Source organism: Rhynchophorus ferrugineus, unplaced genomic scaffold, assembly GCF_030347505.1.
Source record: "Rhynchophorus ferrugineus isolate W39M unplaced genomic scaffold, kcgeb_rfMv2 rfM8, whole genome shotgun sequence".
NCBI lineage: Eukaryota > Metazoa > Arthropoda > Insecta > Coleoptera > Curculionidae > Rhynchophorus > Rhynchophorus ferrugineus.
The window spans coordinates 696,376-711,419 of NW_027472587.1; the positions used below are offsets into that span (position 1 = coordinate 696,376).

Consider the following 15,044-nt stretch of genomic DNA (forward strand, 5'->3'; position numbering starts at 1 on the left):
AAAATAATTTTAATATTAAATATGTTTATAAATGGTAATAGTAAATTATAAATTCCAAATCACATTTATTGTATTATAGAATATGAAAATGCTATATAATATATAGAGTTTACGAGAAAATTTGAGGTTAATTTAGTAACTCAAGATAATTTATTGTTTATATTATATTTTTCAAATAAACGAATAATTTACAAAGACTGGTAACGTCGCGTGCCAGTCCTTTAAAGAATTAAACTCTTGTCAACATCAGTTGGTATTGAAATTTAATTGTACCGTCTTATCGATAAAATAAATTTAAAGACGAAGGAAATATTAGACAATGAATCAAGAATGCTTGACAAATATAAGAATCGTAATAGTATTAATTTTTGAAATATTATATTTATGAATTTCCGAAAAACAACATTTCCAATTATAATATAAATAAAAATATAATATGTTTGGATGAAGAGTACTCGAAAAAATTGTAATTTTATTGAGACAATTTTAAATTTCAGACTATTACTAATAACTAAATTCATTTAAAAACTTTAATTTTATATTAATATCTATTTGCTCCCATGATAATCTTAAAAAATGCAGTAGATAAAGAATTTTATCAATAATTACATATAAATAATTAATTCGGTCAATTCTACTTTCTTAAAAAACAAGCAACAAAGCTCACAACCAACTTAGTAACTCAGTCAAACAAAATATGTGCAATTATTTCTACAGTAATTAACTATTAAGTTACAACCGATAAGTATTTATAATTATTGTCATAACTTTTCGATTATGTTCTAAATTTTATATAATAACAGTTATATTTTTTTGTTTGCTAGAATATGATCAACGCTCCATCTATATTTTAACATATTCAACCAACTACAACAGGTTAATATAAACTACAGATTGCTTACCGATTGAATATTGGCGTCTGGTACCGTATTTAATAATCCAGCGGGATATCTGCAAAGTATCAATTTGGAGCCGACATAGTGACCTGGAAAGGCATTGATTTTGAACGAGGAGCACTCTAGTCGATGGAAGGGCCATTATTCTCGGTAGAGACGAAAAATATAGCAACTACGACACTTGCTATTGATGTAAATGATTGATAATTTAGCGTAAATATTGCTATATTATTATTGAAGGCCGCGAACTTTTGATATCACCGTGACGTCATAGTGTGTATTGGATAATATTAATCTTGCGCGTGAGTTTGAGGTGGAAAAACGATATATGACCTGAAACAAAACAGAATCTATGTTAGTATTTACCATATACATAACCTGCTAAAAGAGATTTTGTGTCAATATCAAAATCCTGCATTTTAATTAACTAAAGTATTAAAATAAGCAGCTTAAAGTAAATGTTTTCATTTTATCTAAAATATTTTAGCATACAAAACATAAATACATATAGCTTATTTAAGTACTAAAAATAATAATGCTTATATGTTCTTTTAAAATTGAATAACATATTTATAAAATAATTTTACATAAATATCTCTTACCCAAAAACTATTATCGATATATTACTCACAAAACATTGGCCTAAAACCTCTATTTGTTATCTTGAACCTGCCCATTTTTCCGGAAAACTCTCTTTTCTCAAAAGCGATCGAAAACTAGGATAGGTTTTACACGTTTGCTGTTGACCCATGAGGGCTATAGCAGAACAAGACGCAAGAGATTGTACAATGGCCATGCGCGAGCTCAACGATTGAACCTAGAAAACCTTGGCCCGAAGAAAGTCCCAGTTTTCCCGTGCGTGCTTTCTAACCTCACATTTTCGGAAAATGGTTCTGTTGTTATTTTTTCGATATTTAGCATGACAGCGTCTGTTCATCCGTGGTACATCAGCCGTTGGGACCAGGACCGATGGCTTACAGACGGGTATGAATCTAATTCGTTTGAAATGATACCGATCGCCGTTTAGCTCCGAATATTGATGTAAATGGATGTTACACAAATTAATTGAAGACCTCCAATTAGCTTTGTACATTGCTTTGTTCTAATATTGGAATTTAATGGCGCAAATTACCTTGATTAAATATAGATTTAAAAAGGTTGATATCTTGTGATAGTTATAATATTGTTAAAAAATGATTTTTTGGTAATGTTGATATTTTTATATATTTGCCAAATAAGTTCATACATAAATAAGCCATTTAATTAAAAGTGTTATTCACTTGCTTAAATCGTATTAAATATTAATAATTATTATCTCCTTTCTTTGTAAAATTTAAAATAATATTGATGACATTTGGCGAAGGTGCTTGATTCTATTTTATTTTGTTTTATATTTAGTTAAGACAAATATGAATTTACATTCAAGTAATTCCTTATGCAAAACTCAATACAATTTAATTGTTATCCTTGTAGGTGTAATAAATATTGTAGACATATAAATAGAAAATAGAACCTTTTTTCTTTTCATTCATTAAAAGATAGATTTAACTTACAAAATGCTTTTTACAGTTAATCTTTTTAAATAATATAAACATATTCTAAATATTGTGTTAAACGTATTACGTTTATTAAAAAATGTACAAAAATATATTTTAGAAATAAATCGCTATATTTAGTAGGTGGCATTTTAATAGGTGATAATTACTTTTTAATAGTTTTATATCAGAATCCAGTGGATAAAAAAGTAAATATTGTATATAAACGTATACATTATTTACTCAGTATTATATATATTATTTAATTTATTACTTATTAAGAAAATTACTTATTTTCAAAACAATTAATGAAGATGTAATTAATAATCACAATTGTCCTAAAATAATTACAAACGCATATTTAGTTCAAAACAAGTATAACATAATTTATCATAAACATATTTTGATTATCGTTAAAACAAAAAATTAACCATATAGTAGAACCTAATAAGTTACACACAACAGCAAAGCAAAAACTATCACATTGCAACAACAACAAAATTCTATATATTTTGTTATACTGAAAAAAAAATAATATGAAAAAATACCAGAACGATTGGATAATACGATACAGCACAATGGAGTCTTGCCATCGTTAAGAGAACGCTCAAAGCATTTCAAGCTATAGATTTCCTAATGAGTTGTCCTAAAAATACATTTTCTTCATTCCCACCTCGCCTATATTTCGAAAAATGTTGGAGATGTAAATCAAGAGCAAGGTGGACGATTTTGTCAGTACATTAAAGAGATTGATACAAAATACCGAGAAACCTATATAAGAGTACTGAACACTTGAGGGAGACCTTCCAGATTCTTCCACACAAGCGAAAATGCACAAAGAGGAATCTCACTGGGAAAAACAAGAGGTTTTAGTGTATTAGATAAAAAATATGCATCGTTAATGGTTTGTAACTGAAATAATATTTGTCAAGTGTATTCTCTTTTATTTTAATGCATCAACTCGTTTAACTTAATTAGCCAAGTTGTCCAGAAACGTGACACTATATAGATTAGAATATCCTGAAATATATAGATTACGTCACAAAACCTAAACAGCTCTTAGAATCTTAGATGTTAATGCAGGATTGTATAGTTTATACTCTGAGCACCGAATGAAAAATTAAAAATCTTGTATATTTAGTATATAGTCTATTCAAAGTATTATTGCACATGCGTTTAATATATGGCCTGTCGCAATTTATAAATTAGTTTCATTATCAGACACATATTTTCCTTCTCATTTTATTTTAGTTAAAAAGAGACATAATGCAGTGTGATATGTTCGAACGTGAAATCGAACTAGCCCGTCAAAATCGTCCCGTTGTCCGTATCCAGGTTATAAACCGGCAAACTTTATTTTAGCGCTGTACTTACTTTGATACATTTTAAATCGCTGCGTAATATACCATATTACTTTGTTTGAAATTTCCGAAAACAATAGATAGTCAAGGTAACAAACTGATTGCGCCTTCAATAAGTTAGTTCGAAAAGAAACGAGATAATGGAGACCCCTCTTTGGCGATAAATTCTGTTAGAGAGGTAAATATTAATGATATTAAATATTATAAGTCGCTACAATTTTATTGAAAATGTTTTTAGCGTGTTGCTGCTGCGCTGAATATTATTGTGGGTACCGTGACTAACATCGCTTACAAAATGAAGATATTGTTCTCAATTAGATTCAATCAAGAAAACCCGTCTATGTACGAAGTGGGTGACTAAATTTGATCATCTTGATATTGGCTTTATTCGAGATCATATGTACGTAGTGTAAATAATTTAATAAAATTATTTCGGAGAAAATTGTTAGTCTGGAAAGTATACATAAAAGAGTTAAGGACATGAAGCATGCGCACTTTAAAGGTGTACAATAAAATCAAGGAAGATAAATTATTTGACTTCGTGTATCTTGATGAAACTTGAATATTTCGAAATTGTTCATTGAGGCACTCTTGACAAGGCAGTAACAAAAAAGTGTAAAGGCAACAAAAACCGATGGAAAATTGTAAAAGTTACAATAACATTTGATTATTTTTTTTTAGTCAAAATATGTATTAATAATTAATTGCAAATATATTGTTATTCACGCAGGAAATAAGAATGGTTTTATTCCTGGTGCAGAATTAATGTTTTCTCCAAGTCCAAGGGCGACTAGTATGGAGAGATGAACCATAACATGTTTTTTCTATGGTTTGAAAATCAATTGTTAAAGAACCTGGAGGGACCATCAGTTTTAATTATGGACAATGCACCATATCATAGCACACTGGTGGAGAAAATACCAACAATAGCATCAACAAAGGCTGTGATAAAGGAATGGCTTTCAAAACTATTTCAAATGGTAACTAGGTAAATATAAATGAAATGTTTCATTGCTTTTTTTGAAATTTACTTTTTTAGAAATAAGCCCGAAAAAAGATATACTGTAGATCTGATGGCTGAACAATATGGTGACATGGTATTACGACTTCCTCCCTATCACTGTATATTCAATCCAATCGAGTCTACTGCCCATGTAGCAAAGAATTATTATAATAGATATGCTGGCCGAGAAAGATATTCCATCAATAACTGTTTGGATATGTGGAAGGAAGCATTGTCGACCATAAATAGGAAGCAATTAATAAATGTTGGAATCGTGTTTCAAAGAGATTGTAAATTAACAGTTTACTGATTGATTTGGACAGTGACTCGGAATGTAACAGTGACCAAAGGAAACTTTTAGGATATGTGATAATCATGTGCAATGCTGGATATTCGTGAGACAGAGTGATGAGACTGAAAAGAACTAAAGTTATGCACATAATTAATAGAGTATAACTGTGGAAAATAGTATTGTAGGGTGTGAAAGACTTGTGTGCATATATATGATTGTAATTGTTCCCTATTAAACATGAGCATTAGCTTAAAATATATGAGGAGGGATGAATACTAACTGTTTTATAGATATGGTAAATGCATTATGGAAAAATCAGTGGTTAATTTTATCAAGAATCACAGGTAGTATCAGCAGAAATAAAAATTACAGTGATATAAAGATGACTTAATGACATAATGCAACCATCACCATCGGGAGGAAACAAGAACTAAACGTAAAAAGGTAAATATGCTCTGTAATTAAAATTTGATATATAATTGTTAATTATGTGAATTAGGCCTCCAGAGGGATACCACTACATAAAAAAGCGCCTAGAACTCTACCTTATGGGTGGTGTAGAAAAGAGTTCAATGTAAATATAATAAAACAACTCTAACCTACAAACTATTACACCTGTGTTAAACTATTATGTATATAATGTTAAAATAAACTATATATGTTTGATAACATTTTTGTTTTATTATTTTATTTAAACTAGAACTGTGTTGTATGTCAAAGCCAAACTGAACTAAGACTCAGAGTTGATGCGGCAACATTGCGACTTTTTGACGTCACACATTTAGATGACGTATTAGAAAATAACTCTGAATAGAATATATATTATATTATATGTATTGCCCTTGTTGCGACCTCATTTCCGCGCAATATATACAGTTAAATCTATATTTATTAATTCCGTTATGAAACTGAAAATTGGCAATTTTATGTCTGATGACAATGTAGAATACTATAAATGTTAGAAACTGAAACAAGGAAAAAATTGTTGTTATTAAAATAAATATCTATAAAAGATTTAAACATTGTGAATAAGTTGGTTTGATTTATTTTTGTAATTGACATTTAAATGGTTATTATCTTTAATAATACTCCTATTGTAATTACACATTATATTATTATTTCTAAATTATCTGCTAGATATTCTTTTTTGTTCTCGGATTATAAAAGTTATTATCCAAAATACTATGTTAGAGCATTGAAATTATTTCTGTTGTCGCTTAGTTATTAACTGGAGTAAAATTTTATTGAACGAATACAAACTATCATAAAAATAACCTAAAAATAATATATAATAGAATTTTCAAAACCATCCAATTATATAGAATTTGCATGTCGTCTAAATCAGTCATACTAGAAGGAATATTTGTCGGAGCTGATATTCTAAAACTAATGGCCTACGCAAAGTTTAAAAAACTTTTAAAACCTGATGAAGCAGTAGCATGGGCATCATTTCAATATGCTGTTCACAATTTTCTCGGTAACTACAAATCACTTGAGTTTTTTCCATAAAACTTAGGCGACATGAGCGACGAGCAAGAAGAGCGTATACATCAAGATATATCATCAAGAAAATCGAAAGGCGATACCAAGGATTTTGAGAGGAAAACATGATGAGCGATTACTGCTGGAGCCTAATGCGTGAAAACGATCCCAAGCAGTACAAGCAGTATAAAAGACTTAATTCAATCTCGGTTCATTTCTGATTTATAGTTTTTAACTCAAAGAATGACCGTTAATAGTGAAATATAGTAAAATAATGAATTTATTGTATATTTGGAAACGAGAACCAATTTTTAAAAACGGGCTTATTTGGATTCAGCCCCCCAATTTACTTTATAAACAGCTTCTGGTTGCTCAGGTCCAAAACCGTGTAGTTTATGTAATTAGAGGTTATAAACCGGAAACCGTTATAAATCAAAATTCTAAGTTGATTCAACATTGCATTGTGAGACTTGATAACCAGTGATCAACATGTGGTCGAAACTCAACAACAATGTATGAAATTAATCATGTTTCTTTCATAATAGAGTAAAAGGACTAATTTAAAAATGATATGTTGCTAAAACTTTTTTCGCAGTATTTTCAATATAAGATCAGAAATGTATTTCATATATAACATTAATTAAAATAATAAAAGTTTATATACTAAAACATATTAAAATTTATGCAAACTATCTCAAGAACTAAGACTACTTTTGTTTAAATTAGATTTAATTAAGTCTAAATTCCATTATTTTCAATAATCAACAGATAATAAATATGTATATATCATATTCCCTGAACATTATAACAAAGTATCATGAGTAAGATTATTTTCAGAACTGTAACAACTTCAGAGCATCAAATATAAGTATACATGACCTTTCTTTACTTTTATGTTATAACGTTTATCTTTGTTTTATGTACTGTTAATAATTCATAATTTCATTATTTCATTTATATATGTCCTTATCTTTTATCCATTTTTCTCACCTAAAATATGTATTACAAATCAACAAATATATCAGGATTATTAAAAAAATAATTTCTTTACCTAATTTTTAAAATAAAATTGCCTTGTTTTTTGCTTATTTTACTATTCGATCTTTAGTTTGTCTTTTATGGTTTTCATTTACCTATTGCTTTCTACTTATATGTCCCATGTGTCCCAATTAAAATTCTATGAAACTATTTTATAACTATTAGTATTCTATGTAATATTAACTTTAAATCTTGATGCACAAATTAACGTATCTATTACCTACAATATTCGATTAGTGCTTGTTAAGAAACGAACCTGAAATTAGTCAAAAGTCAATAGAATTAAAATATACGGAAAATCTCAGCAACCTTTAGAATTTCTTTTAGCACAATGTTATACTATGTCTCCAGAACCATATCAATTAATAACAGTAGTTAAGCCAGAACATTTTTTTTCTATCGAATTTTGTTAATCTATGTTGGAATGAAATTTTCATATGTCGGGTTTTTCTTTCACCGCTGTATATACCTTCCGATAAACCGAGCACAATAATTTATTTTCTCTTGTCATAACTCCAACAATACGAGAATAACCGAAATGTAGTTTATTTTACAAACTTTTACAAAAAACCTTTGTCCCCATCGAGATTCGATCCTAATACGTTATTGTCGGCGAGCTAAACTCTTAGCCCACATGGTTACCCCCTGGGTTTGTTTATATATTTTGTGTCACCGATCTGACGCCTATTCCAGGTTGCTTGATTTGGGCGTTTTTCGCTTTATTAGAATATATTTATTTGTACCGCGTATTACACAAAAATATTAGGCCTAAAAATTCTTCCTTAATATAATCTAACCGTGTCAAATTCAACCACCTTCAAGTCATCCCCGTTTTCTTCAAAAAGGAAGGCAAAATTTTCGCTAAGCCGATTAATATTTAGATATTGAACATACCTTTTTCTTAATTCAACCTAAAAAGTTATGTGATTTTACTGTTTAAAAAACCGCAATTTTTTGCGTTAACATGCGTTGACGGATGATGATGGCACGAACATTCTTGTGCATAAATCGTATAGCGCCAACCGCTTGATTAATTTAAATTTATTCAGTCGTGAGGAGGAAGCCCGTTTTAAAAGATTTCACTTGAATAACGGGCGTGTGAGAGCTGGCGCTACATCATAACAATGCTCTTCGAGATAATCGCCACTTGTTTATTCAGCTAATCTGTCGTGATTCTAGGTAAATTTCCGTATGGCTAATGCGAAACACTACCGTGCATTTTTTCTGAATGAAAATTGCTCGCAAACTGAATAGCTAGCATTGGGAAAATGGTTATTTGACCCCCATAACAGTTTACTTCATACGTTTCATAAAATCACTCCATGAAAGATAAGAAATTGTACAAGGTTTGTCGGTAATTCATTTGAAGTTTTTTTTGTTAAAAAAAGTTATTTACAATAGACAGTTTAAAATGTATTTATTCAAAGTAGGTAATGAACATTATGGATACCATTCTAAAAGAACAGTGTCTCCTTCGAGCTCAACTATTCATCGAGACATTTGTTAACTCCTTCGAAATGGGCGAAGTACTGCTCTGCGATCGACAGTTGGTAATCGGATGAAGACAAGTCTGAAAAGTACGATAAAACTTCCCATCCAAGTAATTTCAACACTTCATTGACCGGTTTTCCTCAATGAGACGGTACGTTGTCATGCTGTAAAATCACTTTATCGATGTCTTTGAGTACTCAAATTGACTATTTTTTGTCAGTAGCGATTAGTATTAACTGTTTCTCCAAGTTTCAATAGTTCATAATATTCGACGCCAAACTGGTCTCACGTGACACAAAGCATAGATGGAACGGCTTTCCAGGCTCAGGTCCAGGTGATAGCCATGATTTTTTCCTTTGGGATTTTCCTTGGGATGAAAAATGACTTGCTGTCATACCTTTGAGGCACCATTCGTCTGCCCATTTTTCAACCATCTAATTGCCCGTCATTCAATTCATGTAGCACCAATCTTCCCGTCTTTTGTATCATTTCCATCGCTTGCAATCGTTCATAAATTGTGATTCGATTCTACTTTTCTGTTAACTGTTTTTGAGTTGGGTCATCCAAATACCCCTAACAATTCCGCATCTTCAAATGATTTCGGCCTACTAGGACGTTCTTTGTTTTGAATGTTGAAATACTACAAGCAAACAATTACGTTCAGCGGCCGTTTTCCTTTCATGAATCAAGAAGGTATTGCGTTCACGTTTTCAGGCACAAAACTCAAAAAATTTATAATATAGTTACTTTAACGTAACATGTGTAGTTTCGAGGTTCAGTAGAATAAAATCACATATGTATCAAATGATAACATTGCATCATAGAGGTTGAACTTAAATAGGCGAAACCGAGGAAACATTTTGCGTGGTCCCACCAAAACGGGCACTAAGACCACTTATTTGATTGGTTCGTTTAAATCGCCTTACAAAGCCATTTAATTGGCTCATTCATATAAGGCGAGTATTTGTTCGTATGGATTGTTTTAGTTTGTTTATAACGCCATTTTTTAATTTTCTGACATAAAGTGCGTTTAACATTTTTGTAACTTAATTATAATCACTATTAATTGATTATAATGTATCTTCAGTCTCAAAAGTGCTGTGTACCCAGTACATGTGCGGAAATAAAAAGACGAAATGTCGGTTTCCTTGAAAGAAACACCCAAGTTAGCCAAATTTTGTTGCCCTTTAAAAAATAGTTTGTAAAGTGTCATGAGTTAAAAATATAGTTATTTTGAAGGCGTTCATTTACTTAAACAAATTTATGTTGGTTAAGATACTTATAACTAATATTTTGCACAAGGCTACTTAACCAACATAGGCGGGATTTTTTGGGTTGTTTTTGAATTTCGTTTAAAATACGTTAATACACAATAAAATAATACAATCTGTAGACCAACAAGTTAAGACTGAATTTATAGGGCACATAGTATCTCATTATTGTTTTATTATATTTTTAATAGATCTTTAAACTGTCTCATTAACTCTCTTATTTTACCATAATAACTGCACAGCACATCTTATATAAAATTATAGCACTAAAGAAATGTGAGAAAGGGAAAAGGCGCTATAAACAATTTCGATTATATTTGTCAGATATGTTGTGGTCTCAATTAAGTTACAAATTTGCACCCGAAAGAAATAGCGCCTTCAGCGCCTTCTTGCTAGGACCTCGAACAAAAATTCTAAAATTATATGTATAAAGTTAACTCTCTATATATTACTCTATGTATTGCATACTTCTGGCAGAAAGTAGTTACCGACACACCTTGTGTTTTATGTCCCATTGTAATAACCAACACCATATTTTCTTGCTTTATTGTTTTAAAACTAACCAAAATAGGATTACTAAATTAAAAGCAGATTAATACTTTATAATGAAAAACAGGTATTTGTTTGACTCTATGGTTTCAAAACTTGGTTTCTAAATACCACCGAATCACCAACTAACTATTTAAAAACGTTAGGAAATACAGGAAATAGCTGAAAATAAACCGAATAACCTTACTAGTGACCTAACGAAATAATTACGAAACGTATAAATACGCCAGACACCTGCTTTGGAGCCTCTAACCTTGAGTTATCCACTACAAAGCCAAAATCGTGGGCGTTCATTAATTTACGCGTGGTGTAAATATCCTCGAGCAAAATCCAGATTTCATACGTTAATAGTACTACATATAAATTTTTAAAATGTTTAACATATAATCATCACAAGAAAATAATATATGAGATGTAGCTATAAAATATCGAGATTGGTATTACCAATACATTAATAATAAAAGAAGAAATAGAAAGTTTTAAAGAGGCATATTTATTTACAACATACTAATAAGAGTACGAAATAAATCATATTCAGTTTTGGAGATAATTCGTAGCCTTTTATAGGTGTAGTCCAAAAATTATTATATTTTAAGATAAGTCGAGTATGGTTTACGACTTCTGCATATGATCATTTTGATGTGCATCACAAGTAATGACTTGGAATGACGGCAAAATTTATTGAAGGAAATATTGGAAGACTCGTATCAAACATTTCCATTCATTGGTATTCACCAATTGAAAAACAGGTACGGCGAGAGGCGCTTTTTTATTTGTGGCCTACTGCTTCAAAGACAAAAACAAAAAGTGATAGTACTGAATTACAGCAACCCATCAACATCAACTGCAGCTCGGATAAGGTTATTTGGTGAGATTAGAAAGGTTATATTTTACTATGACCAGCTAAAACCAAATAAAATCAAAACTGAAGAACTATGCATTGAAATAAAACACTTACAGCCCTCCGAAAGACATGATATAACAACTTAGAAATTCCAAGAAATTCTTCCTACGACTGATTTGCTGACAACCCGAAAGATAAGTAGGCATGAGGTAAATAATTATAAACATTTTGAACTTCCGTACATAAACAACAAAAAAACCTAAACAAATAAACTATTTTTATTACAAAAATACGCTAAAATGTTCTGTTCTTTTCCAAAATTAACAATAAATTATAAATATTAAAAAAATTAATAACACAAAATATGTAACAAAATAACAAAATCAAAATTTTATTTTTCCATTTAATATTTAGATTTAAATATAAAAAAATATGAATAAAAAAGTGTGTAAAATGCTATATCTGGTATCGAATAAAATGACATGAAATGAGATATATTTATAGTTTTATATGTAAAAATATATATAACTTTTGACCTGAAACTATTATTTGCATATATTTTAAAGCTAATTCGAAGACTTTTAAATAAAAAAGAAATTTAAAAATAACACATAAAAGCTTACCTGAAATACTATCCCAAATCAACAGAATAATGTTTTTTGCACTATACGGGCCTATTCGACACAATCTCAAAATTATGTATAAGCCAGGCCGGAAAAATGTTTATACAAAAATACGATTTTTGCAAAATGTACTAACGAAATGGGATGTGGACGAAAATAACTTTGGCAATGTATCAAGATACCACCTCTCTTTATACAAAGTTTACGTTTTTATTAATTCGCGCTTTATCAAAACTGTGTATACAATTATAAGTAGTATAATTGTTACTTAAATTTGTCTTACTACCATTTCATATTTAAAAAGAACCAAAATTACTATTTTAAATGATTAAGTTTAGTATTGATGAAATAAATCAAATTATTGAACTAATTAGGTACTTCATCTAATTAGTTAAATACCTAATGTGAAATATTTGCTGTTATATTTTAGACTAATTATTATACCCTCTATTATTAATTCTAATAACGCATTGCAAATGCTATTAATGATAATTTATTTCATATATTCCTGATTAATTCCTTAGTATACCAGATAAAGAGTATTATTTCTCTTTTATGTTTCATATTATTTATACTTGTATATTATTTTAACAAATATTGTATGTCTTATGCGTTTATAAGTTTTGTAGATGCTTATTTGAACACCTAAAATTGTTTATGTACCGTTAAAGAATTATTATTACTGATATAGCATATTCCTGTTTCCTGTTTCACATTGTTAAAGTTGAGTTGACTGTGGAATAATACATTAATCTGAAACAGAAAAAAAGAATAAGCCTTAAGAAACAAGTTAAAGTTGATTTTTCTGTCTAAGGGAGGTTTACCCTTAACCGTCCGGTCAATGACCGGGCACCCGGGTACCCTTTTCAAATCCGCAGGTAAAATATATTAACTTCTTAAAATTTTTATGGCCGTCTGGATACCCAAAATTGAAGTAATTTAACACCCATTTTTCGTCAAATTTTTTAACAATCAATTAATTAATAAAAGTTATTATCAAACTTGATACCCCGCCCGTTCAATATCCAGGTACCCGGGTACCCACTAATATTAATGTATATGAACAACGGGTTTATACACACTTCAGAGACTGCTTATTATTAAAGTATTTAGTTAATTTGACTTATAAATTGATAATAGACAATATAGTTTCTAATTTTTTTTATTTAAACAATAATTAAATAATAATAATTATAAACAATAACAAAAATAGTAAGTAATACGTACATAACTCCGTTTTATTTTATTTTATTAATTTTGTTTTCCATCCTTTTACTATTTATTTATTTACATTATTCCTACGACATGAGAAGGTACCTTAATATTGATTGGCTTGGCATTCCGCATTGTTGTTTCTATGAGGACTATAAACTGTATCCCTATAGCTATTTCATATGCCACATAGCCAGTTTACACAGATTTTTTTTATTCAGTACACCAATGACTTGCACATCTGTCTATATAAGTAGTATAATTGTTATTTAAGTTTCTCTTACTACCATTTCATATTTAAAAAAAATACTATTTTAAATGATTAAGTTTGGTATTGATGAAATAAATCAACTTACCTAACTAATTAGGTACTTCATCTAATTAGTTAAATACCTAATCTGAAATCTTCGCTGCTGTATTTTAAATTAATTATTATACTATCTATTGTTAATTCCAATAATGCACTGCAAATGCTATTAATGATAATTTATTTCAAGGATAATTTTAAGTCTAAGGGAGGTTCCCCTTAAAGGATAATGAATAATGTTAAGGTGATAAAATAATCATATCGTTTCAAAGTCTTTATACTAGTTTATTAATGCATTAAAGAATACAAAAATATATTTTTAAACAAAATGGCGATTCTGTAGAAAATATTTTTACACTTTTTGCGTAGCATTAATAAATAGGTGCTGCATTTTTATTGGCTTAAGAAAAAATCAATATCTGGCATAGGCAAGGGGAAGATAAATTAATAAAAATAATATAAAATTATTAAAAATAATTAATATTTTCGATAATCTTCATCCCTAAAAAGTAAAAATAAATAGCATCATAGAACAGTAATTTATTTTCACGAAATCTTTAAAATGTTAAGTATATCCTTAATTATATAATAATATAAATGTTTTCAATAAATTTTGGCTTCAGCAGTATTTTTCTCCATCAAAAACAATGTTTAATCAGCACACGAAATTATTTCTTCCACAGTTTTGAAAGTAACACAAAAAAATTCACTGCCTCTTTTAACATATATTGTTTGAATCTTTGTATTATCCAGAAATCTGTCTCTCAACAATACATATGTCAGAACCTTGAATAATATGTGCTAGTAAGTAATAATATGTGATGTGTAATAATAATGATAGTGTAATAATAGTGGTAAGTTTCTCTATATAAGCTTGTCTTATTCTCTCCTGACTATTTCTGATTTCAAAAAGTTTTATAATTTCAAAATTGATGCATTTGTAAAGAAACCAGATGTCGCCAACAAACGATTAATTAATATACTCCGCACCGCTATTATTCAGAATTTTAAAGCTTTTAATTATGGACTAAAAGAATGAAGCACTCATTTGAAACAGAATTCTTTATACTATTTCATTATTGTTGTAACTAAAACTCAAAGAATGTAGTAAATTAACAGTCAGGCGACGTTAAATATTTA

General features: G+C 29.3%; 3 protein-coding genes across 3 annotated transcripts in view; 2 read left to right on the plus strand and 1 right to left on the minus strand.

Moving 5' to 3' along the window:
• The window catches only part of LOC143201057 (uncharacterized), a 66,056-nt gene extending 53,538 nt beyond the window's left edge, over positions 1–12,518 (minus strand). Inside the window, exons 1-2 of the mRNA XM_076411905.1 lie at positions 12,386–12,518; positions 903–1,229 (exon numbers count right to left, since the gene is read on the minus strand). Of these exons, the coding sequence (XP_076268020.1) occupies positions 903–1,038 (136 nt within the window). The 5' untranslated portion in view covers positions 1,039–1,229; positions 12,386–12,518. The remainder of the gene's footprint in view (positions 1–902; positions 1,230–12,385) is intronic.
• The window catches only part of Fdl (fused lobes), a 219,364-nt gene continuing 206,170 nt past the window's right edge, over positions 1,851–15,044 (plus strand). The window contains exon 1 of the mRNA XM_076412442.1: positions 1,851–1,880. Coding sequence (XP_076268557.1) covers positions 1,866–1,880 — 15 coding nt within the window. The 5' untranslated portion in view covers positions 1,851–1,865. The remainder of the gene's footprint in view (positions 1,881–15,044) is intronic.
• Positions 4,064–5,255, plus strand: LOC143201434 (uncharacterized). The gene is made up of 3 exons (XM_076412509.1): positions 4,064–4,192; positions 4,523–4,780; positions 4,832–5,255. The coding sequence occupies exons 2-3, from the start codon at positions 4,596–4,598 to the stop codon at positions 5,103–5,105; spliced, it is 459 nt and encodes a 152-aa protein (XP_076268624.1). The 5' UTR covers positions 4,064–4,192; positions 4,523–4,595; the 3' UTR covers positions 5,106–5,255.

What these genes read in the sequence shown, in the direction of transcription:
- LOC143201434 (XM_076412509.1), top strand. Translation starts at nt 4,596, where the DNA reads ATGAACCATAACATGTTTTTTCTATGGTTTGAAAATCAATTGTTAAAG. An exon ending in CTATTTCAAATGGTAACTAG is followed by an intron (nt 4,781 to 4,831) that starts GTAAATATAAAT and finishes TTACTTTTTTAG; the next exon opens with AAATAAGCCCGAAAAAAGAT.